This window comes from Micropterus dolomieu, linkage group LG08 (genome assembly GCF_021292245.1).
Source record: "Micropterus dolomieu isolate WLL.071019.BEF.003 ecotype Adirondacks linkage group LG08, ASM2129224v1, whole genome shotgun sequence".
In the NCBI taxonomy this organism is placed as follows: domain Eukaryota; kingdom Metazoa; phylum Chordata; class Actinopteri; order Centrarchiformes; family Centrarchidae; genus Micropterus; species Micropterus dolomieu.
The window spans coordinates 23,356,525-23,384,323 of record NC_060157.1 but is presented as its reverse complement, the minus strand read 5'-3'; the positions used below and the strand labels follow the sequence as shown (position 1 = coordinate 23,384,323).

The window sequence follows — 27,799 nt, the reverse complement described above, 5'->3', positions numbered from 1 at the left end:
TGTGTGTGTGTGTGTGTTTGACTTCTGTGACCAGTGCACAATTTATTCACAACTTTGCTCCCTCATTTTTTCCTCTAACCAGCGTTTGGTGAAGTGCTGACCACATATTTACAATTTTGAAAGGCACCACCTATTTTACAATCCTTTCTCAAACACATGGCAAGAGAAGCAGTTTGCTGCTGTGAGGCTCCGCTGACCGACATGCTGTAGGGTTCATTGTGGTGGCCTTGACAAATGTCTCCCATCATGCATCTGTCTTGCATTAGGATTCAACCAATATTGTGTTGTTTAAGCTACAGATACACTCGAGATGCAAAAAAGAATGGAGAAAAGTCAATAACATGTTAACATGCTAACCAAAAACCACAGGCAATGTTCTTTTAATATCCTAATACACTCTTAGTCCAGCCCTTTGCTCGGGTTATATGAGGTTGCATGTAAAACACACATCGTCAAACACATACATTTTATACACACACACACACACACACACACACACAGCATTGGTCACTGGAAACTCCAGATTGGTTGTGTGTGTGATTATGAGAGCTGCTGATACACACATGCACACACTAGATTTATGGTAGAATACGATTTGTTAGAGCACAACTGCAACTTGTATGTAATAATATCTTTTGAAAGCCTGAGTGGAAAATTTTAAATTACACCTCTAGGCTTACACCAATCATTTATCAAGTGAAGAAGCCTGAAATTGGACAAAAACATTATCTTGTTAATTTTATTCTCTGTGTGGTTACCTATGTCAGAGGGCTTTGAAATGGTATTCTAACATAACATAACATATTTGAAACCTTTATTAAATATTTTCTTTGGTGCAGTATATCCTGCACTTCAGTAAGTAATTACTTTAGTCCAAATCCTTCCTGAAATTCATCACAACAGATTTAGGTTTTGGACAGAGTCGAAGGAAAGAGGGGGAAAAAAATAAGAATTAGGAGCAAAAACAGTTCAAGAGAAGAGAAAATATCCAAATATGACATCACCTATTAAAGTGATTTAAATATGATAAATGGTAAAGCATAGTTGCCAAAGTGAAGATAATGAGCGAAGAAGCAAACAGAGGAATGAGCAGCGAGACAGAAAGCAGGACTGAAAGAAAGTATCAGATGGAGAATCCCACTAATGGTCAACAGATGTATGAGACGAGTCACACAGGCCTCAGTAGAGTTTTATACTGACAACAGGCCAGCACACTGAGGAAACTCATTTAACAAGTATTACTTCCCTTTGCTACCGAGTTGCCCTAAAAGATACTGTAGTCTCTCAAGTCATTTTTTAAGCTAACATTTTACTCCAGCGTTAGCCTCTTCATTAACATGCTTCAGAATTATGTGTGTTATCATAACAGCTTTGTGTATTATTATTTTATTGATTAAACCAATCACAATAGTTGACCTTGTGGAGACCAGCCTTTTGTCCTCTGATGGCAGAACAGAGACTCCCCTCTATGTAATAAATGAAGTACACACACACACACACACACACACACACACACACACACACACACACACACACACACACACACACACACACATATGTACTTTTATCCTGTCAAGGTCCCTCAAAATCCGGTACATAAACTTAACCTTTTAACCTTCACCTAAACTTAATTTAACCTTCACCCTGAGAACACTGTCCAAATATGTCCTCAAAAGTCTAAAATTGGTCCTCACAAAGATAGAAGCACAAGTACATTTCCACGTCATCTTCTCTATCTCTCATGTTATTTCAGTCAAATTTTGTGCCTTGTTTTGGAGGAAATTTATAATGTAATTCAGCCAACATGGCAATTCATATTTAAGTAAAAGCACATGTGGAGAAGTACTATACTGTTGTCTTTTTTTTATTGGAGCGTTTGTGCTGCTGTCGCAGGAGAGAAGCTGCAGGCTATGTATTTAATGTGTTCAGGAGTAGTCATGTTAGCCAAACTGGCTACAGTGTCTTGGCATAAATGGCTTTGCGGTTTCATTTGCCTATTTATCTGCCATAGAGGCATATCAGCACTGCTGGAAGGCCTCTTTATTAATCACAGTCTGTGGTTGAAACCAGGTGTCCATCTGAGGGAGTGATGGGTGAGGCATCCTTGTATTACTTCTGACATTAGGAGGAATTTGGAGGAAAGGGGAATCACATTTAAAGGGAAACAACCATTAAAATTTTCATTGGATCTTCTCTCTACAGTAAAAAACAGTTGAGCAGAAGTCCTAGGAATATGTAGTATAAAAAAGACACCAATTCTGGAAATTCTCATTTTCTGCTGTGAGTACTACAAACAAAACTCACCTTTAAAATAACAGTGTAGGATTTCACTCAGTTTTTGGTATGTGGTATTTGATACTTTACCTTGATTTTGTCTTCTGACCCCACCACACTAAAAGGATGGCACTAAACCAAAGATATAACTCTTTATATATCTCTAATGAAAGAGAGAACAGTTTGTGTCTATGTGGGGCTTGGCTTACCTTTTATAGAGCATTAGCTCGATCCACCCTGTCAGTGACAGATTCAGTGTGTCTTGTCCCAGTGTGGATGTATTGTACTTGTTGATGAGAACTGTCCTCTGATCATTGTCTTTAATCACTTCTCTGTTTCTGGTTGTCTTCTCCACCCTGGACTGTAGCATTTTCCTTTTCCATTTAATTTTCCTTCGACAATTTTGTAGTATTTTTCTGTTAATTGTGTTCAAACTGACTTGAACACTTTTAGGTGCGATTTAAACAACTGTGTCCCTTTTTGATTGTTTCCTTTTTACTTTATAAGTGTCTCTCTCTTTCATCCTTCTCTCTGTACCTTTGTCCCTCCCTCCAGCTTTTCTTGCTGCTCAGAGTTTAAACAGCTTTGTTTTTCCCCATGACACGTTGGCTCGAAGAAAAGGGGAGGAGTGGAAGGAGGGAAGGAAAATAGGGGTGGAAGGAGAAGAAGAGCTGAGCCAAAAAACAGAGGGAAATGACAGTTTGTTTGGTAAGGACAGCCTATTACTTAGAACACTCTAATCTTCCTCCACTTGGCTGACTACCTGAAACCGAGAGATGGATGGAGGGAGCCTAAATGGTTTCATTATATTTGTGGACTAACTTGTATATTTGACCCAATTTAGCACCATAAATAGAATAAACTACCAGCTTCTGCTTGAAATAGGCAGAGCACAATATTTCCACAGTCTTAAAATAGGTGACACACAGCTACCAATGGGGCAGCATTTATAGATTAAAACACAGTAACTGTTTGGCTTTTTAATAATCAGTGAAAAGATTAATGCAGAAGCACCAAAATATATTTCAAAATTTTTAGAGAAGTTCCAGATTGCTGTGTGAGGCCTTAAAAATGCCTCCTGTCAGCCAGCTGTGACCGGACATCTTGAGTTGATGTGCTAAATCAGAACACGTTTTTTCTATCTTTAGCTAAGGTTGGCATCAGATGAAAATAAAAGGCGTTGCATATTTCTTCAAGAATAGATAGATCCCAGGTTTTGTTTTAGTGGAACATTTAGACATAGTGTGTCTGCGTGTGTTTGTTCTCAGTGATCTTGGGGCTGTGTTAATAACAGCTGTTGCTTCTGTGATAACGAGGTGATTTCCCCTGTTTCCGTGGCAACCCAAAATCACACCCTGTGTCATCTACTGTTGGTGTGTGTGCACGTGTGAGACTGGCTGACAGACACCTTTTTGCACGGCTTTGTGTCTGGAATGACTTTGGGCTCAGTTGTTCTTCAATAGCTTTGCCATTCAGCTGAGTGCTGTTGTTAAAAAGCCTTTGTTCTCCAATCAGGATTTGTACAAGGTCTTTAAACTTTAGAGGCAGTAAAATCCTAAACATGTTAAACTTTCCTACTCTGGGGCCAAATTAATCCTATATCCTCCACGAAAATGTCTATTATTCCTGTGTCTGCCCCTCTGCAGGTCAACAGACAAAATGATTGGATGTGACTATGCACTTTTTCCTGTGCAGCAAACACATTAGTAAAATTTAACAGGAAAAGGTTAAAATAGACTTTCCTAACTTTACTTTATTTCAACAGTTTCATCAACTCATTATCATTAACCCTATATCATTATAGGAGTGCTTTCCAGGGAGTCCTGGGCACATATGTTAAAACAAATAATAAAATAACATGGCAATTCAAAACATATAAAACACTTAGTACTGTTTGCAGATCAAGTTTTCTGGTGTCCAGATTTCAGTTTCATCTCTTGAATGCAACAGTTTGTGGTTCTCGTTCAGGAACATTAACTTTTGGCTGACCTTGTGAGAACATTAGTGGCCATTAGTCAAGCCCACCTAAACAGTTCTTTTAGGAATGGGGGGGGGCGCACAGATTTAAATACTACTATTAGTAAAGTTACTTTAATTCTGTCCATGATGCTGTCGACACCAGCCATTTGCAGAAGTGTGTTTTGGTTTAGGTTTTTTAACTCTAAACCCCAAGGTGGTTCTTCCCACATCCTTCACAAGGGCTTGCTGACATTCCTATCTAGTCTATTTTTATTTATTTATTTGATAGTTTTGGGGCGTTTTGCCTTTATTTCAGATAGGATAGTGGATAGAGACAGGACATAAGTAAGTGAGAGAGAAGAGACAACATTAGCAAAGGGCTGCATGCTGGACTCGAACCCAGGCCACTCAGCCTTGTCTCCTTTGTGATTTCCATTAAATATGAAAGAACTGTATCATTTTTCATACAAAGTGATTTTTCAAATGTGTGAAGGTCATTTGTATATATATGCAACAGTCTGAGGTGGATTTAATATTTTAACCACTTTATGCAGTGCAGAACCTGTTCTGTGCCTTTTCCTGAAATTGCTTGGACCGGCAATAAGTTTCTTGGTCATGTAGGGATCAAGTCAAAAACCTGCAATTTTAGATTCTACACAAAGGGTGGATATTGGATGGTAATTTGCAGCTTTATTTTGATCACCTGATACGAGAGGATTAAAGTAAATTATAAATGAATTGAAAGGTACCCTTTCAATTTTTAACCACTAGAAGCAGTGTCCACCGCTGTAGAGAGTTTGACACATGGCAGTATAACCTCCAGCTTGGTTGTGAGTTTGAACAAACACAATTGGCGGCAGCTGTGGGTGAGAAGCCCGTGAGGCTGTCCTTGTCACTGCATCGGTGATCCTACGGGTTTGTTGGGGCACCTGCACAGGTGTAGGTGGATCTGAGATGGAGAGTGCCAAAGTGGAAGACTGTCTATCTGGCCTGGTGGAAGCACAATGCTCTCTACAGCCTTTCCCAGGACAACGGCAGAGTACAGACAAAAGTATGCCACAAGTTATCTAAGCTATCCTGTCCTCTCCTGGCGTCTACTTATCATCCATCCACTTATCTATTTAAGTTTTTATGTTTACAAAATTTCCTGTTCCACTCCTTTATCACCCTCCTTCTTCTTAACAGGTGCCTTATGGGTGGCCCGGAAAACATTTAACCTGATGGTGTCTGTAACACATTCATAAGGAGATGAACCCCCAGCTGTAATGGTCTTACAACTGCCACATATCCATAGAAGCATCTAATCTTCCACTCATCCTTGCTCCTCTCCTCTCATGGGTGTTTATTCATTCATTCATCCCTCCTTTCATTCTCCACTTCTAACTGTCTTCAATTACTAGTTGATGGTGGGGATTTCTCGCCCGGCAGACACAGACAGCGCTTAGTACTCATCTGAAATATGTGTGTGTGCTGGAGATGAGTGTTTGTGTGCAAGCAGCTGTTTTGACAGCCTGAATCTAAAAGTGAAATCACAATTATGGCAGAGCTGAAAGTACTTCAACCACTCGTGTAATCTGCTGTAGCAGTTATGATCACTGGCTGTGTGTTTGACGAACGTCTGCAGGAGTGTTGTTGCTCTGCATGTCTGGCAGACAGAAGTGAGCAACAGCATTTTTCGCATGCCTCACTTTGGGAAAGTGATTATAAGTGAAGGTTGACATGGTCTGTACTTACTGGTTTTGCTGATAGCGTGTTGTGTACAAGGGGTCCAAAATAGTTTCTCCTTACTAGTGGGATAAATCTCTGATGCTTTCTTTTGACACATTAACACATTTTGAAACCGAAGGTAATAATAAATGTGTAATGTAAGAGTGAAACATGAAGTCTGTACCACAGAAGTCAGTAATTCATGCCTGTTCCCATTTGTTAAAGATTTACAATTTACAATTTCTGAAACTGATCCATCATTGAGGTTGCAATGTAATCCTTCTGGGCAATAATGCACCATCAGTGTGCGCCCACTAAAAGTGCTTGTTCTTTTTTGACAGGCTCAGATTGTTATTATACATGTCTGACAACATTATGGAAAGGACCATACAGAGACATATTTGTTAAAGAGTAAGATTTTTTTTTTTTTTTTAACCAGAGACAGCCGTTGTATCGCTTGGTTTGCCTTTCAACTATTCCAACAACCTCCATCTCTGGTTTAGTTGATATTAACCCTTTATTCTCTGAGTTATTAGTGAAAATATTCTGGCTCTACTCGCTGTTTCTCCCCACTGCCTTTTTGATGCCAAACCTCCCACACACTCCTCTCCTGATATTTTCACATCTACCTCTAACATGTGGTCAAAGTATGCATTAAAGTATGGCTGGATAGAGATTTTTATTTTGTCGTTTGTTAACAAAATCACAGAGCCTCAAAAAAATTAGCTCTTGTACCTACACTGTCCATGTCTTGTTCACTGAACTCCTTCTGTGAGATTTAACTGACCAGTTGGATTATTTCTGCCTCTGGAGCAGCCTCTGAGAAATGTAATGTACACTGAATTCACACATTTCTATGATGGTTACTCTATACTGGTTTTACTTTTTAAGATTTAGTTGAAAAGCTACAAAATAAAAATGCAAATTGTAGACAATTAAATTTTGTCAAAATTTGCTTAAAAATAAATAATACATTTTCATATAATGTGATTCATAACTCTAACCACTGTGCTTACACTGGAGCAGGTAGTGTGTAGCAGACAGTGTGTGTGTTTGTGTGTGTGTGTGTGTTACATATTGTGACAAGTAGAATCACCAGTGAGTGTCAGAACCACTAATGTTCTCATGAAATCTGCTCATTGCTGAGCTTGTCTCTGATTCCCCCCTGGGGTGCATATGCTCACTCACACACTAATAACTGCACAATCTAGTATCTCAACAACCCCACGGGAAGTGTGTGCTTCTGCTCGCGCACGTTTGTGTTATTAATCCACGTTGGAGCTGAGAGCAGCCTGTCTGGTTGGATCAGTGCCCATCAGGATCAGAAATCATTTCGCTGGTTCTGCTAACTGCTATCATGTCTTAGGCCTTAATGAGGCAGCACAGCTGTGTGTGTGTGTGTCTGCCATCACATGCACCCTGTGCCTTATCAGCTTTTCAGCAAAAAATGTCTTTCCAAATCGAAACGTTTTAATGACAGTTTGGATTTTGTCTTTAAAATCATGAGAAAAAGAAAATGTCTGTCAGTTAATATTACATATTTCATCCTTTAATCCACTACACCCACTATTTCTGTTGTATCCAGTACAGCATTACTCTCATTTGAGACACTGTAGCAGGTACATATAACTCCCAAAGGTCAACAATGGAAATGACCATTCACTAGATTTGTTCGCCATAGCTCATCAGAAAGTGCTCTCACTCTACCAGAAAACACTATTACACAAAGGTCATTAATACAAAGATGCACATGAAGAATATGTTTGACACTGAGCGGATCTCAAATAGATCATATGGTCATATTCTAAGGTGATATATTGGCTTGATATAGCTAGCCTTAGCAGCATAGCATAACTAACCAATGTGCATGCAAAAATCAACCAGTCGTAGTTATTCCAGATGTTCGGAGATGCTACATTACATTACAAGTGCCACATAAGTTCAAAATATCAAAAGAACAAGTTACAACCTTCTGCATTAATAACAACAAGAACGCTACTTATTTGGTGGCATGCAGGAACTTAGACATGTGTGGGCTGTAAATTTGAGTGTGCTGTGTGTCTGCGGACTGAAGTTACAAGCTTCTGTCTTTTAGTAGGTGATTTCCCTGTTTCTTGTCTTTCATCTGCCCTCACTGTGATCTGTGCTGAATTCTCTCAAAAATAACAGCAGCGTTCCAACAACCCAAGTTCAATTAAAGTGAAGCTAAGAATTACAGGGCCCAATGCAGTACTACCGGCTCCAAACCAGCCTCTGCCTGCATACTCTAACTCTTGTCCACATCAGTTAAAAATAATAATGAAATAAGAGTGACTCTTTAGTCTGATTTTGTCAACACACTGTACTGATTTATTTACACTGTAGATAGTAATGTTGTTGATACAGTACTTCCTGATTTATAGACTATATCACCATTTTTAGTAGTAGAAACAGGCCTTCATTATCTAGTGATCAGCCAACTAGATATAATAGTGGTGGGAACTAGTGCGGCAATGTGCATTCCACTGAGAAAAACTGCTTATTATATGTGTGTAAAGAGACAAAGCCATGGTCATGCAAGGTGCTATAATCCACTCAGTGACCTTCTGAATCCACTCTGAGGTGTGTGTGTGTGTGTGTGTGCATGTGCGTGTGTGTGTGTGTGTGTGTGTGTGTGTGAAAATGTGTCACTAAAACTCATGCTTGAAGGTGGTCTTATCCACCCGCTGACCCTCGTAGCCATATGGCGTGTGACCACATGCCCGTGAGAGTGTGTGTCCTACCTCTGAGCCTCCTGGCACCACAATCAGTACCTCCACCGACCCACACATACTGCCCTCCTGACACACCAAAACACCACTCCCCCTTCATCCTCCACCCTGTCAGTTGAGTGTGATCACATCAAAGTGATACAGGGAGGATTACAGGTTTCTGTGTCTCTCGGGTTCCCAAGCAGGACCCCTTTCTCTCTCTCTCTCTCTAACAGTAACACACTCTTTCTCTTTTTCGTTCCTGTCACTCTTCACTGGGGCCCCTATAATCCCTTTGGTGTCAGGAGGTCAGGGGACCGTGCCATGGCTGACCCGTCAGGACACATATACAGCTGGATATGGAACGCCATTTCCTTTCAAGTTTTGCGAAGTTTGCTTTAATTTGTGGGTTATACCAAGGAGCCAACCTTCTTTACTTTTTTAATCTTCTTTTTTAGAGGAGTAATAGTGTCATTTGCAGTGAGCCTGCAGCACTATCAATAAGATGATCAATTTGGGAGGCACTGAAGTTACATTGAGAGATGGTGAATTAATGCAGATTTAATTACTTCCTTAAATTTAACTATCAGATAGACATCCAATTTAGGAACTTTTGCTTAATTAACGTGCAGTCCAATAATAGGAATTCAAAAGTTATTGAATGGTGGTCAGATAAAAAGGGATTCTGTGGAAAGGCTATTAAATGTTCAGTTTTAATGCCATATGCCAGAACAAGGTTGTGGGTGTGCTTTAAACATGAAGTGGGTTTATGAACACTCTGACAGAAGCCGATCAAATCTAATAATGAGATAAACGCAGTAATAAAGCTTTCATTGTCGATGTTCACATGAATGTCTGCTTTGAGGAATTCATTTGAGAAAGACTGAAAATTCAGATTAATATTTAGAACATTAACAATGGTACTCTAATACAATTAGCTGTAGTAATTTTCAGTTTGGGTGTGAAAGAGTAAGCACAAGGTTTGCTAATGACAATTTAATTTATGTTTGCAATTGATTAGTAGGTTTGAGTCGAAGATAGCTGCAACTCCACCTCCTCGGCCGCTGCTTTGAGGAATGTGATGTGATTATTAATATGACTTGGGGGAGTAGATTAATTTAGGCTAATATATTCTTCTCAACCTACCCATGTTGCAGTAAGGCCAAATAAATCAATATTATACAGACTAGTTCTTTCTGTTTTTTTCACTTTTATTTTTCATCCCCTCTTTCATTTAGTTCTTTGTTTCATTCTGCCCTTCATCTTTCTTTTTCTAACTTTCTTTTTGTTTAATTTCTGGCCGTGCACACATGGCATCACTTAGTTGTCAACACCAAAATGCCACGTCACCAGAAAGCTAATAGCTTTTTGTTCTAACCCTATTTAAACTTTATCATTCTTGAATGTTCAACTCCTGACCTAGTACTGTGGATGAATATTAATAGACTAATTCACTTCACACACGCACACACATACACACACACACACACACACACACACACACACACATAGAGGAGATTAGGATATGGTTAAAACTGGCAGAATGGGCTGCATAGTTGCAATGATGCAAATGATCCACTTAGTACTGGTATTAGTTTTATGTTGGGTCAGTTTGTAACACCCACAGAGGCCTGGAACACACAAAGAGAAAAGAGAAAGGTTCAGTGGTATTTCATGCTGCTAATTTTACAGGCGTGGAATCTAGGCCTGGATATTTCTGCATCTGTTGAGCAAATGTTTATAATCCAACACTTGTAACGTTTGCAAGTGTCACACCTCAATGCCAGACTCATATTACCGCTATGGTTAGCCTGCTGTAAATACATGCCATTTGAATCCATTGTCCCTTCCTTGCTTTTGAAAAATTGGCCTGACTCTGCATCTGCCTTGCAAGATTTTAAAACCATTTCTGGTATTAGTTTTATGTTGAGGTGGAGCAACAATGTAATGTGCCTGTGTACATTTATATCAGTTATCCAACCAACAGAAGTAATTGTAATAGGATGGAAGCATGTCTCTTACAAAGCCAGTTTGGCCAAGAAAGAGGGGCATCACCAGAAGGTTGCAGTGGATGCCAAAATGTGCTGGATGTTGTCTTCTGAACGTCCTCATTCACGAGGAGGTGTGGCGTCTCCCAGTTTTTCCGACATTAGAACTCAAGATTAATTCAGATGAACACCCTCAACCATCTGTTAACCACTCCTGTAGATTCATTTCACATTTGTTTGATAGTAGATAGTACAAGTATTCAAAAGCCATGTTCAAACAACTATCCCAAAATCCATTGCATGCTGGCTTCTAGATTCTCTGTAGCCCATCTTCTTTTGGAGAGAGATGTACATTCAGCCTACTCGTCTTCCATCCAATGAAACACTTTCACTGGCCACGTAGGACAACACTTGTGTTAACAGTGGGGTGGCAGTGGCGCAATGGATAAGACACATCCCATTGGTGTGAGAGACCTGGGTTCATTCCCCCACTGTGACCCATCCACCATTGTGTCTCTGAGCAAGACACTTAACCCCTAGTTGCTCCAGAGGCGTGCGACCTCTGACATGTACAGCAATTGTAAGTCAGATAAAAGCGTCAGCTAAGTGAATAAATGTAATGTAACAGGTGAAGCTTTTAAAGTGAATATGGTATCATTAACTTCAACAAAGCATGACCCAACCAACACAGAGACACTTATATTTTCATTTTATTCTGGGTGTTTTGTTTAAAGTTGCCTATAAAAATGATTCATTGCTACAGTAATATGAGTATAATAAACAATGCTACTACAAAATATAATTAACATTAATTAAAGAAAGCTATGATTCAGGCTGTTTTCAGTCAAGAGTTATTTTTTTTATGACAGAATATTTAATGCACGGCCATTTACCTGTTCAAAATACTCAAATTGCTTTGTTCATTTTATTTTAGGCCTGTCGTAGTCTACAATATGACGATCACTTATGTTGGAAAATAAAATAGATTATTTTTTGTGTTCTATATCTATTCTTAGAAGACCTGAATTAAATAATAAATAAAAAAAGACCAAAAGACCTCAGGGAGAGACTCCAACGTGGGAGACCCTAGCTTGATTGTGGTGCAATTTAAAGATCATTTCGGTTCATTGACCTGCAGTAAAACAAAGATTCACCTCGATACTATCAGGAAACTGAGGCCTCATCTTTTTTAAAAGCACAGAGGATTCAGCTGAGACAAAAGCCTTTGTCAGAATCACAGCGCTCACTCTGCAGCCTGTAGAGACATCAGACTGGTTTATGACAGACAGGTCAGCAGGGGCTGAAAACATAGTGCACAAGTACACACACACACACACACACACACACACACACACACACACACACACACACACACACACACACACACACACACACACACACACACACACACACGCACGCATTCACTTTCCTCCATAGCTTTGTGTATATGCCCATGTGCATGTGAGTTTTTAAAACACTGATGGAGTGAGTGCATTTTGTGTAAAGATGAGGCAAACTTGGAGACACACACACACACACACACACACACATACTGCAGTGAACCTACTAACGTGAGACCCATGACCTATCTGTTTGGGACCCTACCCCTAGTAAGTTTGTAGATGTGTGAGTGTATGCATGTTTGAGAGTGTGTGAATGTCAGGGTTGCCAGGCACAGCACAGCCTCTGCCATTGGAATGAAGATTAAAGGAATGGGGCAAGTAGGAAGTAGATACACACACACACACACACAGACACCAATGTAACTGAGAGTCTACACAGGGTAAGTGTTATATATGAAATATTTCAAATGTGTAAGATATGGCCAGAAACTTAAAAGTTATCTAACATTATCAACAGAATGTGAAGAAGTAACAGTTCTGAAATTAGCATGCCAACCTGCTAGCCCCGGCCTGTCCTGTCTTGTTATAAGCCTCAAGATGCGATAGTGAGTCACTTTAGCGTCCAGTCTGCCCTCAGCCCAACATGAGAGGATGACGAAGTAGAGCTGCCCCGAGGGCTTGTCAATCACTGCTGCTGCATGAGCTGCTTTCTCTCGCGCTCCCCGACCTCTCGTTCCTCTGCTCCTTTTTTTTGTCTCCTGCCACCACTTGATCTTCTCTGTCTTTGACTGGGAAGATTGGATGTGAAAGCGTTGCTGTCCGGGGACACAGAGGAGGCGGAAGCGCTGCCTGCTTCCTTTCAGCGCTCATATTAATCAGTTGGGCTATTCCGACAGAGGGAGACGTTGGAGGTACTGCCATGAGCGAATCTGGCGAGAAAACACACTGATAATCTATTACAAACTATATAAATGATATATTATTGATATAAATGTACTGATTCCGATAAATGAAATATGCTCAGTTCTCAGTCCCTCTCATTGCTGTTCTCCTGGAGTTTCAATTCCATGATTCCACCCCTCCCACATGATAAAATAGTAACACTGCTGTTTGTTAGTGTGTTTTTTTTAAATTACAAACTTTTTCCACATATTTGTCAGTTGTGTCGAAATAGAGACGAGGAACAGACACACACAGGCAGCAGGGATTCCTCTCCCCACAGATCATCACTCAAGGCGATGGGCCTTTTAACTTCTTTGTTGCAGAAGAAGTGACGCCCCTGCCAATCCAGGAACGCACAAAAAGCTTAATTTATAAGGTTATTATAAAGATAAGCTCTACATGTGATTAGAGAAGAGCAGAGGAGCAGAATGGCTTAGAGAGTAGCTGAGGGGGAGGAGCAGGTCAAATGCCGCCTCCTACATACTTGTTTGGTGCATGTGGCCAGGACTGTACCTTTAAATCCAAGCATGTGAATTCTTTGAGGTAAATTGTTGCAAAAGTTTAAGATCTTCACCCTGGCACTTAAATGGCTCTTTTAAATCTGGTATTACACACAGGAAGAGACTCTTTTGATGTCTTCATATCACTTTTAAACTTTTTTCATACAACCATGTATTCAGGGGCTGGTTGCCATGAATAGCTGGCCCATACTTGAACTTTGAGATGTGCAAAGGATGATGTAAACCCTCATATGTTAAAATGTATGCCAATTACCATCTTGCTGTATTTACAGTGGCTTTATCAGCCTACATGCTGTCCATATCAGCACACAATCATTCTCTGGAAATCTTTCTGTTTGTGTTCGTAGTGATTTTTATCCAAACTGCTCTGTTATTGAAAGAAATCAACACACTGTATGCCAGAGCTGCTTTTAAGTCTTTTGTAGGAAGTCATGAGTCTGTCAAAGTAAGGTTCAAGTCAAGTCTCTAGTGAAGTCACGTCTCAAAGCAGTTACACCCAAGTCTCAACACTCATTTTTGTGAGTGGCACTGTGCAACAACAGTGATCCTGGTTCATAACAAGTCTCACTGTGCAATATGGGGCCAATAAAATCTTGGCTGCAGTCTGTGTCAGACTGCACAATCTCAGTTTTGAGGCATGCAATCATAGCATGATGGTGGAGATGTAAAAAATGCAAGCAGTGATACAACATTAGTCAAGTGTACATCCAAATTTCCAGAAAATAAAGAAAAAGAATTGTGGCTCATAAACTCCAGTCTGGTGCCATTAAATGAAGTAGAAGAGGGCACAACAAGGTGATGTAATTAAAATAACGCCAGTCAGATATCTAAGATCTGATGTTCTTGTTTTGCTGTCACTTTCTATCTCTTCAGTGGTCACATGCTTCGTGTACAACATAAGTTATTCGCTTGTCAGCTTCTACTTTATTGCATGTTGATTTAGGTGATACACCAACTTTGCCGCCTGAGTCAAGCATAAAATCGTTGTGCTAAATTTCAACTTTTTTTTCCTGCAGTTTTTATATGACAATTGAAAACAGATGAAATTATTTGTGCAATGTTGCTGCATTTTAAGAACAGGGCAGGAACCACAGAGATATGAGCTTTGGGTATTTTTCCCTTTTTATTACAATGTTGCATCGGCCAGTGTATTCTGCACCATATCGTGCCATCTTTTGATTGATTGCACAATTTTCAACTTTCATTTGGGACAGCCCCAAATCCCACAGTGAATAGAGGCCTGACCCGAGTCACAAGTCTGTATTGTAGAAGGAGTCTTTGCTTCTATACTGAGGTTTAATGGTCTCAGTGGACATTAATTAAAGTCACTGATCACAATAATGGACTGTAAAAAAGATAAGTTTTCTCCCGGTACCAATGAAAATATACAGTAGCACACATTGAGAACAGCACGTTGCATGTCCCTGCCCCTTTCCACTCCCCTCCTCTCACCTCCCACCTTTCCCTTCTCTCTTCAACCCCTCCCTCTCTCTCTTTCTCTTCCCCCTCTTGAATTAAGTCTATTATTCCTGCCTGCTCTCCCTCTGAGCACTTCTACTTCGCTCAGCTCCTGTGAAAAACTCCATGTGTGTGTGTGAACTCCTCGCGTGTGTGTGTTAAGAGTTTTATGTGTGTACATAGAACTGTGTGTTTTTCTAAGTGGAGCTGGAGTGCAGCCGCTCATGAGTGGAGCTGACTGCACACAGGGGAATACTCAAATCTCCCTGCGCTGCTTTTTAACTCACACACCACCTGCTTTTTGGACTTTTTTAAGACTCACTGGACTTTTTTGCACCAAAGTGGGACTCTGCTGCTGCTCTCTTTCTGCCCTCAAGGCACTATTCTCTTCACTGGAATTACTCAAGATCTCACAGCTTTCTGAAAATTTCTACCTGCCTATTTTAATCATATGTATACTCTAAATTTATGGACTTTCTCATGTTGAGATTCAGCATCAGTACCACCTGATTCCAGAAGAACATTTCTGTACACACTCACTGAATTTAGACATGCACAAGTCTGAGAATGGGTGTTTTGCAAGCTCATAACAAGAGCTCAGTGAGTGTGTGCGGGTGTGTATACAGCACTCTCTATACTGTGAGTATATAATCAAGAGGGTTTGTTTTCTTTTTTTATTCCAATGGGAAAACTATGAGAGGTCAAACAGCAACAAGCTGAGCAGAAGCTATGGAAACGGTTGGTGCTGTCAGAGGTATGTTGGGCTCAGGTGGACGCTGATCCCGACCCGGAATGTTCTGAACTCTTTTGGAATTTGGTTCCCCTGGAAACGAATGGACAGGTAAGTTCATTTTTCACTGTGGTCGAGTCAGGAGCATCCCCAAAATGTTTGATGTCGCATTAAAAAATCTTTAGGGTTTTCTGACTATACTATATCTAGTTCATTTTGTGGTTCACTCTTGAATTACACACTCCTGCCACTGCGTATTCCAAAAGTGATTCTGATCTAGCTGAGGGGAAAAAATTCAATCACAAACCAACTTCATTTGCCATACTCTACAGGGAGGAAATGATGATGAAATAATAACTGCTGTTCAGCCATAAAGTTCATGTCTTGCTCAGCCTACTGTGTGTGATCTGATCACGCGCAGCAGTGCTACTACTGAGCCATCGCAAACCAAAGTAATCTTTTTACAAGTCATGCTGATGACATGTGGGCTTCTTCCTTAAAGAGCTGGGTTGAAATCTGCTCTGTTGTTTCATTTAGGAGAGAAGAGTGAGTTGTCTTCCCTCAGAGAGCTGTTTGGAGCAGCTCCAGTCAGGAGACCAGAGGCAGCTCTGTAAGGTCCTGACTTACTGCTGCTCCTGGGTTTAACACGGCCAAATGGCCATCTACCAGCAACCAGCAGGCTGCCCTCGCCTTAGTGGCTCCTTCATTGTCTCTTTTTTCACAGCTTGTTATACGAGACATGAGGTTGAAACCTTCTTATTACCATAGCAAGGCAGTTCTCTGACAGCATTTTTATGTATTTCTTACTTGTAATGTATCAGGTTACCCACTATTAATCACCACTCCCCAATCTGGCTGTGCAGGCTAAACTGATTTTGTTTTTAAAAACTATTAAAAAGATATCCATAATCATGAGTAAGACTTAGTAGGCTGCACATGTTTTGCATTTTGGACACCAGCCAAAGAGATTCATAAGATTCCATTTTGTCATTTTCATTTTCATTACTTTTCACTTTTCATTTTACAGACTTTGACTAATGAGAATAATTTGGCCAAACTGAACAAATGCTAGCCACGGGTTTGCAGGCTGGGAAACTTTCCATTCATGATTCCACGCCAAATGGCTCAGTACCAGCGACCAGCAGAGCACTGAAGCCTCCCCGGCTCCTTCATTCACTCTGTGTCTTTCAGAACCACTAGGCTTTCCTGTCCCGGGTCGTCTTGTTTTCTCTTTCTCCTTTGTTTTTTCAGCCTAAATCCCATAGCCTGGTACTCACTTTTGGCTTATAGCTGCTTTACTTTGCCAGTTGTGTGTGTGTGTGTGAAACTTTCATTTACTCTTGTCACTAGCAAGACCTTTCACTGAAAACAAGACTGTACGTCTAAGCCACATTATACAGTGGATAGAGAGCCTGCTTTTGAATTCTTTCCCAAGCATTCAGATGACTGAGCTTTTTATTTTTTGTGCGCCTGTAAATCAAAGGCTTGTTTCAACCTAACTTTCACCTTCACTCTTTCAAAATGAATAACATTAATGGGTCATTTATATCACATTCATAACACACAACATTCTGGTTCCTGTACGTTCCTCTTAGTTTGAACTGAATTCTTTCTCTCCATTGGTGGTCTGTCTTTGTACGCATTTGTTTCTTTCCTTACTTTTCAAGGAAAATGAGGCACTGCTCAGCTCTTTGTTCTGCAAAAATATCTCATGCTTCAAACCTGTAACGTTGTCACAGCTGTAGTCACTGTAAGTCCAACTTTTTCCATGCTACCAGAAGCAGAATGTAGCTGCTTTTGCTCCTTCTAGAAATTGTTTGTAAAAGTCTGGCAGCGTGTTGACGGCCACGCTGCCCTGCATCACCTGCTCTTCCTCTCTTTCTCTCTGCGTAGGCACTCTGCTTTCATGTGCCTTTTTTCCCTCCTGGAAATGGAGGAAACGGACCCGCAAGCCAGGCTGGTTTTTATCAGAGATGAATCAAAACAACTTTTCACATGTTTGCTGCACTTCTACTACGTCTACAGTACTTGTGAAGACAGTGACTCACATTCAGCCATTGCTTTAACAGCATACTAGTTGTTCTTTTCCTAACATCACCTCTAACTAAGATAAATGGTTAAGCTTGTGGGGAACTGATCAAAACTTTTCTCCAGATGGGAGGTTAGTCTTAACAATGTGATGAGTACATAGCACACCCTCGCACACCATCAGTCCAGATATACTGCACATCACTTCCAGTGTGGTAGTGGATTTCTCTTTCTCTCGTCCAGTCTGACTCAACTTTTGCATCCATCCAGCCTCATCTCTCCATTCTCCTGTTTTCTCCCTACTCATCTTCATCGCTTTCCCTGCCTCTGCTCTTCTTTTCCTCATTATACCTCTTTCTCAGTTCACTTTAGTAGCTCCTTTATTAGTGTGGATAAATGCTCCACTGAGTAACTGATAATATACACATGATAATATCTAACCTTTACAGACCGATTCTTTATTCTTCACTGTTATTTCAGCGATTCACAAGACATAATCAATTTCAATGAAATTGAAATGAATGAAAGGCAGCTTTTTCCTGCTATTATTGCTATACTTTGGCAATAAAATAAATTAAAAATTAATTAATTTTAAAAACAGTAGCAATGCATGTTTCAATCTTTTCACCTGGATTTGTCTCATTGTTTCACACAAATGTACTGTCAAACGCCCAAGACACCCCTACAAATCAGATCAGTGGGGTAAAAAACTTTTCCTAAGGTACCGTATAAAGTTGCTTAAGCATCCACCTTCTTCTTGCCCCTATCTCACCCCTCTTAAACTGGTGCAAAAGCCACCAGTAACCCGCTGTTTCAGAAATTTTACCCTGTAAAGCTGGGCGCTCTCCCTCCTCCTAACTCTCTCCACCCACTTCTTCTTCTTTTTCCCTCCATCCTTCCCTCCTTTCTTTAATTTCTACGTTACAGGGAGGCTTAGACTTGTTGGTCACAGGCCAGGGAAACTCTTTTCTCCCTGCAGGCGAAACTGTTCGCTCCTTTCTCTCCATCACCTCTCGCCTCTCTCATTTTCTAATCCCTCCCTCCCTCCATCACATTCTTTTTCCTTGGGACGGAGCTAAAGCGGGGAAACGTCTATATATTGCTCTGTCCCTTCACTGTTTCTTCCCTCCCATCCTTTTCTCACTCTCTTAATACCCACTTCCCTTCCCTCTTCTCTATTTCAGTTTACCTTTCTTGCCTCCTTCTTCTCCCAAGTTGCCTTCCCATTCTTCCTTGCCCTCCAGTTGTACATCCTTTCTGTCTTTCTCTCTTCCTAATAACTTTATGGTTTTCCTATCCCATTCCTTTCTCCCTTGTCTCCTTTTGACTTGTCTCCTTTAAACTGCTGATATCCATTCATTCATTATTGTGTGCTGTACTGTGGGGTTGCACTCTAACCTCACTCTGAAAAGCCCGTCTCAGCCTGGAGGTGGGCCGCTTTGTCTGCCCATGTCTATTTAAGCTGGTTTTTGACAGGATGGCTTGCACCCCCACCCACCAAGAATCTCTCTCTCTCTGTCTTTATTTTTAATCCACTCCCTCTTGGCATGCTGCTGCTCCGTGTCTATTGAAGCTGAACTGAATGCAAGTGTCAGCGGGCCCAATGGCTTTTTTATTAAGATGCATTATGGAGCATGCGAAGAGTTTGTATATTTGTGAGTGTGCGTTTGTGTGTTTGCTGATCTAAGTGCTGAGAAGCAGAGATTTGTATATGAGTGTATGTATTTGATGTGTATGTGTGTGTGTGTGTGTGTGTGTCTGCTCAGGGCTCTGGAACGATATGAGGATGTGCAAAGACCAATGATGCTCTCTACAGCTCTTGATTGCAGATTTGGAAGACACACACACGCTGAGACACACACAGCTCAGGGAGACTCAGAGGAACAATGGGACCGGCCGTTCCCTTTATAGTAGCTGACAGGACTGTAAGGGTTTCAGTGCTGCCTTTGTCACTCCCGGAGACTGTGATGTGAACTGTGTGTGTGTGTGTGTGTGTTTCTGTTTGTGTGTCCTGGAGCTGCAGCTGATGAGAGCGATGACGTCCTTGAAATACTGCATCTTCGCAGAACCTTGAGCACACACACAGTCCCAGTTGTTCATCATTCTTCTTACGCACACACAAACACACAATTTATTAAAGGATTTCATCTTACACCCATAATCACTTCCTTGACATTGGCCAGGAGTAATGTGATGTTTTCTGCTTCACACCTGAACTAAGCAGACCAGAGCTAGAAAGTATCCCAGAGGAAACTTTATCTAGTATCTAGCCTCTTGCACTTTTGAAAGAGTGAGTTGTGCCAGAGGACGGCAGGTTGGTTCGAGGCATACACTTTTGTCCATTCACGAGTGTGTGCATCTGTGTGTGTTTACATACTGGAGGGTATGTGAGAATTTATGTTCCTGTTCAGCTCTGTCCTGTTGTCTTGTGGCCTGTGAGGCGTGAGCTTATGAGAGCTCTCCTGTCTCCACGCCTCAATAGCTCCATTATTCATAAAACTCTGTGCCAACAGCCTAGACTGGTCTGTGTGCGTGTAGAGTTTGTGTGTAAATTCTCATATTTGCGTATTTCCATATGTGTGCTTAAAAGTGATCACTGCAGCTTTCAGCTGTACTTTGTGACTGGAATTTAAAAATGAATGTACAGATGTCCAGAGTAAAATTTTACATTCTTTAGAAACAGTTCAGGTGATGATAGTAGGTCAGTCTAAAAACTACACTTCACCCAGTCATCCATCATAGACAGCGGAACTGGGGGTCAACTCTCATCACAAATCACCAATTTAAGTCAAGAAATTAAAATCAAGAAATCCTCCATTAACAAATCCTCCATGAACATATTCAAGATAGACCACCACCACGCATGCACAAAATACTTTTATTTTATTGTGATAAACAAAGCAAATCTGTGGCATTTTGAGGGACCATATTCTCAGTTGGGAGACCCATTTTGTAGTTATTCTTATAACACAACCACATCTCTAGCAAATTAGTTGGGCTAATAGCAGCGGAGTGCACACTCAGCTCTCTTCTATCACCAGAAGTTGAAATGCAACTTGGGTTTGGCTCTAAACCCATATAAGTTCATGGGGTGCATAATTTGGGCTAAAAATCAGCTTTGGTAGCAAGGCTTTGGCTAGATTTGGCTAAAATGCAAGTACACCAAATTTAGGCTGTTGGTGGGCCAATTTTGTCCACAAGGGCTTTTTTAAGTGCCATATAAAGAAAGATAATAACTTGCGGTTCATTTCTGATATTGCACTCATTGAAAGACAGATCCAGCTTGCTGTACGAAGTAGAGTCAAGCCCTCACATTGGCCAAGCAGCTGATTTCTATCCAGGGCTTTTTACAGAGAAGAGCAGATGAAGGAGTTAATTGTTAGGAGGGGGAGAAGAGGCGAAAAGCAGACTGCGTGCCTATTACTGACTGAGCGCCAGCTATGAGGTGTAATATAATAAAGAAGGCTGTTTCTTCTGAAAGGCTTTATTGTTATGGCTGACCGCAGAGTCCAAAGTACTGAAATAGAGGTGTGTGTGTCCCGTGCACACGTTTTACTGCACAACATTCATATACATGTAGAATTAAAACCAGTGACCTGTGGTAGAGTTGTGGTTTACAACAATACACTCGCAACAGAGGCACCAAATTATTGGGAATTTTTCTGAAACAATAACAAATCTGTCACTTTAAATCCGACTCCAGTTCTCAAATAACTTAATAGAAATTATTTTTTCTACTCCACAATCATGCTGAATTGTCAGGAGGTCACCATACGGAGAAATTGGGGTTTATAGAAACCGCTTGTAAACAAGATTATAAACCAACATTTTGAAACTTTGGATCATTTTTAATGTTATTTATCTACTACTGTGTAACTCAATATCGACACCAAATGCTTTGTGCTGCTGGGCTCACTCACAAGTGACAATTTCTGCTTGTGACTTTCTGCTGAGCACCAATTCAGTCATCCATTCATACATCCATCCACATCACTGTTGGCTCATTTGTCCCCAGCAATAAAGCGATCTCATCTGGTGACACCGTCTGCCAGTGTGGAGGGAGCGAGAGAGACTGAGAGCAAGCAAGAGAAAGAGAGAGGGGGAAGCCACTTTGAGTTGGCTGTGCCACAGACATGGAGAGATTGTGCTTGGCTTGGCATGGCATATCTCTATCACACACACACACACAGTCTTCATCACAATGGTCAGTGTGTGTGTGTGTTTTGGATATCCTGAGTGTTGCTGTAATGTGAAGAGATTATAGTGTTGTTGCCATAATGGAGGCTGGCATTAACACAGCCTGGCAGGGACATCAATCTGAATCTAACTAAATATACCTCAGACGCCTGTGTGTGTGTGTGTGTGTGTGTGCAGGGTTATCGCTGGCACAGGCACACGTATGCTAGTTGTGTCCATTTCTAAATCCTCTCCCTTTATGTCCCTATTTTTAGGTCTCTATGCCCATGTGTGACATTTTTGTCCGGTCTTGGATGTGAGAGGTGAACTTGGTCGTCCTTCACGTGAGGAGCTGTGGAACTGCCAAGAAAACTCTTCAGAACCACTGAGGACATTATAAAGATTACACTGAATATTAACAACTTGAAACAAAGACTGGAAAAGACTGAAGTTCTGCTATAGAAAAAAACTAGAGGGAGAATCTGTTTTGGGTTTGAAAAGCTGAGCTGAATCCAAATCAGTCCAAAGGCAAGTGGACTCGTAGAAAATAAGACAAATATTGGGCATTACTGCTAAGCGGAATCTAAATAAAGAAATAAACTTTTGAAAGGCAGGAGTTTGTCCTGTGTGCCAAAATGATGACCATGATGATGATGATGGTGGCCATGATGGTCACCTGCAGCTCTCTGTTCCTGCTGGGTGTGGCTGCTGCCCATGCTTCCTCTGGCACCGTGACCCGCACTTCCTCCTCCTCTTCCTCCTCTTCTTCCTCCTCCTCATCCTCACCACGCATGAAGCTCTCATACAAAGGTAAGAACCAAAGCTTTGAGGAGGAAAGATGAAGCGTCTTTCATTTGGATCTGCATGTGTAGGTCTTCCACTGCACTTCCACTGTACAAACACACACACTTTTCATGTGAGATTCCACCAAATCCTTTCAAAGTAAACAGTTCTGAACAGTAGCCAGACGTAATTTGTGGTTGCACAGCCACACTCATACACACACATACACACACACACACACAGAGACACACACATACATCTTAAACACACAGGCAAGGTTTTATTTTTCATCTTGAGCACTGTAAGTAAGAAGAAGGCTGCTCAACCCCAGCACATAAACCAGGGATGTGTTCCATCATTGAAAGTTGGCAATTACAGCCTGAACTAACTCACCAAGGACGTGAGGCTCGTGAAGGCCGTCTGCCCAGCTGAGATATGTGCTCCCTTTAATTTAGGATGAAGGTAACATGTACAGGAAGGGAAGACGGCAGAATATTTTAGTTTTAGTTGACACATGAAGGACTAAAAGAGACCCTGATGACCTCGGGCATCAGGATCATATTTAGCCTTAAGCAGAACACAGCTGACGGCAGCAGTATGTTTCTTTATCCAGTAGAGCTGAATATTAAGTTATGTCTGACTGATGAACGAGTTTGCTGTAGGGTAATCATCAATCAAACAATGTCTTTTCTAATAAGTAACAAGCAGGTTAATGTGCTATAAGGTGGTCATTAAAATGTCTCTTTGGTGTTGTAATAAAAGCCCCAGAGGAACCTTTTTTAGTTACTCAATTCAAAGGATGTGACCTCTTGGATGCCCCTATTGTAGATAAAACACGATAAAGTGCCCTCTACGGTGCCATTCCAGTGGAGAAAATGTGATGCGGGGAATGGAGAAAAGCTGTACCATATGGGCTGCCCTACATGCTGAAAAATGTGTTGGTCTCTATGTGCTCCTATGTGCAAGACAATGCGTCCTCATTTAATTCTCTGAAGTGGAAAATGCCCTCCTGGTGCCAAAAACTGTACTTTCATCAGAAATGCATCATGACTTTAAGCACGCTGTGCCCCACCACGTGTGGCTGGTACCCCTTTGGTTTACTACAGCGGTATGAACTCAAAATAAAAAATTTGCTTTGCGAATAACGACATCACGATGTGGATTTGTTTAACATATGAATTTATGCTTTGTCAGGTCTGTCGGAAAGATGAAAAGCAAACAACTTGGTTTTTAAATGGCGTTCAGATTGATCCGGGCTATGCTATACTTCCTTCCATATATATATTCATAGTTTCATATTAAAGTACAATAGCTGGAATCAAGTAACAACACATATTATCTGAACTTACCAGGTAGTTCAACTTCCATGCTTACTTTTCTCCAAGCAATCTCCTGTTTTGTCCGATCTCTGTATAAATATGACAAATACGTTCTTTTGTTTTGACAAATGAGAATGTGAAATTTAATTCTGAAAGAGGAAAGACAAAACAACCGACTTAACGAATACAAAGACACTTTGATATATTTAAAAGTTGTCAGCTACATTGTTCTCTCTGTATCAGATAATAGGTGCCTTAAACAAGTGTCACTTTACAGTACTATAAATGTCTTCTCTGGGCCCAAGGTTATTGTCACCACAGTATGGTGGAACTGAATGATAACACATGAAATGAAATGAAAATGGCACGTTACTATAAAACAAGAGCAGCAGACCTGTTGTCATGCAGGCGGCTTTTGGGTGGCGTCAGCTTCTTAATTAAAGTTATATATTCCCATTAGAACAATGGTAGACTAATAAAGCAATTTTATTTTGTAAGCAAAGAGGGCCTTGTTTTTTTCAAGCTCTTGGTTTAAGGCAGGCCAGCAGGGAGGATGCAGTCCTTTTATTTCTTCTGCTTCTCAGGCCACAAGCACAGTTTTTTTCCACTGGCTTTGGTTAACTATTATAGCTTAAGTTTACAAATACAAGCTGGATTTGCCTGGGCACTGTTCCCCCCCGAAATTGTTCTTGCCAGTTTGGAAAAAGTAAGGACACTCAGTTTTTCCATTGAAACCAATTTAGTGCCATTACTGTCAGAGGATTTTGTCCTGCTTGTTCACAAGTCACTGGCCTTAGGACACATATCAGAAATGTTATTTTAATACCAACATTAACTGGTAATCTTCTTTATCATCCACATGACTTGTTGCAGCCCTGTGACTAACTGATTTGGATCTGAAGACTATGTGATGAAATTATCAATGCCAAAACAACCTCGAGTCATCACAGTCTTTCTTAGTTCATTGTTTACTGTTACTTGTTGTTTTATTCAAGACATACTAACAAAACAATTAGCATACGGATAATGGCCATATATACATTGTTTTTTCTATTCGGCCAAACTGACAGCATGATGTGCGTTGAAAAATCTTGTGAGAGTTTGCATGTGGATGCAACATGCCACATTTAACAGAAGACAGATAGGCCGCCATCTTTAATCCTGTGTATTTGTACGATTGCAGAGTTGCAGCAGTTCCATGGAGTGCGGCGGTTTGAGCTGGAGCGTTCATGCTGCTTCAGCGCTCTGCTATTGGATGAAGAAAGAGGCCGTCTCTTCGTCGGGGCCAAGAACTTCCTGCTGTCGCTATCATTAGACAACATTGCCAAGCAGGAACACAAGGTTGGTCAGAACCTAAATCTGTAAAAAAAATCATAATAAGTCAGGAATAATTTCAGTTGGGCAACATATACAATTTTAATGTGTAAAAATTACATAAAAAATATATAGTTAATATATAAAATGTATTGCCCCAGAACAGATTTTTTTGTGTGGGTGTGAAAGGTTTTTTTATTAATACTAGTGACTCAGTGGTGAGGTTTCACAACAATCTACACTTTGTTTTACAAAACATACCCTGAGCTCATGAGACCTTCAAACACATTGCACTCCTTCTGTATTTCACTAAAACAAAGAAGTAATATACAGTAATACACTATTTTCTATTGCTGTATACTGAACCTGAACTGTGTTCTAATTAGCAACCTTATGTGTCTCCATCATAAAATTCCTTTATCACTTGTGTGAATTACAAAATAGATAGAGGAGATCATACTGGCAAGGGATGGAAATGAAGTGTTTTTTATTTACAACCAGGGCCATAATGTCTGATTCCTGTCTGATTAATGTTTTAATGTCTGTCATTTATTACTGTTGTTATCAGTCAGGCCACACACACTTTGAGTTTGTTTTCATGTGGACCTAAAGGCATGGCAGAAAGACAAATATTCAAGCATGGACACAATTTACCAACTTGACTCTTTGAAAATGAATGAATCATATTCTTGCACATGTGAGACCACTCAAGTGACTCGCCTCACTTTCACAGAAGAAAGAAAAACGTGGGATTAATAGAGAAAGATGGAAAATAAAAGATGCGGACAGAGATGAAAAGAGAGATGAAAAAGATTGTGATTGATATCTGAATGATATACAACTGAAACCTTTTCCTTTTCATTGTGTAATAGTCATAGCCTACGTTGCAGAAACATACATGCAAAGACTTGAACATTCACACTGGAGCTATCCATTGTGTATGCTCAATACATTTACACGAACTGACAATACAAGGGCACCTAAATGCATAGAGACACAAAAAAGCCATAGATATACAAGTAAAATGGAGCCTAGTACAAACATCTGTTCACGGTTGTTGGAAGTAAATTACATGCTTGGTGCAACAGATGTGAAGCCTCTTTTGGTTTTAGGTATATGGGCGAGTCAGATTTATGACCGGGGTGTGCAGATTCGCTATAGCAGAAGCTGTTTTTTTAATGTGGTGGGGTCATTCAAAGAGGAAAGAAAGGAAGTGAAGTTGGACAGAAATACGGAGAGGCAGAAGGGAAGTGAGATAAAAAAACCTTTATGAATCCAAACCTCTACGTATCTCATTTGAGGTGTGCCTTGCTCAGGGGGCGGGGCATATTATTAATTTATAGGGAACAGATGCGTTGTTTTTAGTGTTTAAAAGCTAAATCATTTCTCAAAATTTACATCACAAAATTAATAAATGATTCCAGATAACACATTTAGATTTCAGCGACAAGATCATCTGACCTTTACGTGTTTTGTTTCAGATCTATTGGCCCGCTCCTGTCGACTGGAGGGAGGAGTGTAACTGGGCTGGCAAGGATATCACTGTAAGTGTCTTCACACTACTTACTAACCTCCCCTCATCCCATTTTCTACTCTATTTTACTTTAATTTACAAAGTATACAATCTTTGGAACCTGACAAGTGATGTTGGGTAGTGTTGGCTCATAAGCAAAACAGACTGACTGTATATGAACCATGATGCATTACATAAAATCCCATAAAAATCACTCCTCATCAGCCCTCAGACATCATACATTGTACACAGAGTTAAATAAGAGGGCTGAGAAGTTTCTCGTGGAGGAGGTAACTGTCCACTCCTTCCCCAACACAATGCTACCTTTTAATCCAGCGGAGTCATGGGAGTCATCACAAGACAGAAACACCACGTTTAAACAGATAACAAGGTGCGACACTCCAACTTCTGGACCTGCCCTGTGGTGAGATCACTTCCTCAAAACATGTTTGTTTTAAACCCTGTGTGACTGAGATCTGCTCAGTTCGATGCTAAGCCAAAGACGTGTGTTTTTCCAAAGCAGTTTAAAATCAGTGCATCAGTGAAGAAAACTAATTTCTCAACGTCAAGTTAATGAGAATCTTTAATTTGGTTTTATTTCTTGGCCATGTAAACACATCACAGTGAGTTTAAAACAAGGCTTTTAGGAGAGGACCCTTGCATTACAAATATTTCACACAGGGAAAGTATTTATTATGTGACAGCAATGCAAAGAGGCATAAGGAAAGCAAATTCCAGCTGCTACATATTGCAAGGATTGAACGCATGACCTACTGTAATGCTCTTAGGACTGTTTCTCCAAACATAGGCCACCCTGCTACTTCCCTTGGTCTTTTTACTGGCTGCCACAAAAATTTTAAAAATCAAGATTTTCTATTTTGATCTACTAAGGGAAACACAGTTTCTAAGAATATGCTGAGTAAATCCTGTATGTGATGATTATGTGTCTAAATGTGAAGTTCTGTATGTGGATGGCATGTGGGTAGAGCGGGCTTGGCATGTAGAGGCCACCAAG

General features: G+C 40.6%; 1 protein-coding gene across 5 annotated transcripts in view; it reads left to right on the top strand.

Moving 5' to 3' along the window:
* The window catches only part of sema3b (sema domain, immunoglobulin domain (Ig), short basic domain, secreted, (semaphorin) 3B), a 115,151-nt gene that overhangs the window by 69,008 nt on the left and 18,344 nt on the right, over positions 1–27,799 (top strand). For 2 of the 5 annotated variants that reach the window (XM_046056137.1, XM_046056133.1), the window contains exons 2-4: positions 22,131–22,665; positions 25,141–25,298; positions 26,753–26,815. In XM_046056137.1, the coding sequence (XP_045912093.1) occupies positions 22,491–22,665; positions 25,141–25,298; positions 26,753–26,815 (396 nt within the window). In that variant the 5' untranslated portion in view covers positions 22,131–22,490. Of the gene's footprint in view, positions 1–15,112; positions 15,763–16,186; positions 16,267–22,130; positions 22,666–25,140; positions 25,299–26,752; positions 26,816–27,799 lie in introns of those variants that run through there. The other 3 variants (XM_046056136.1, XM_046056135.1, XM_046056138.1) reach the window with 3 other exon arrangements.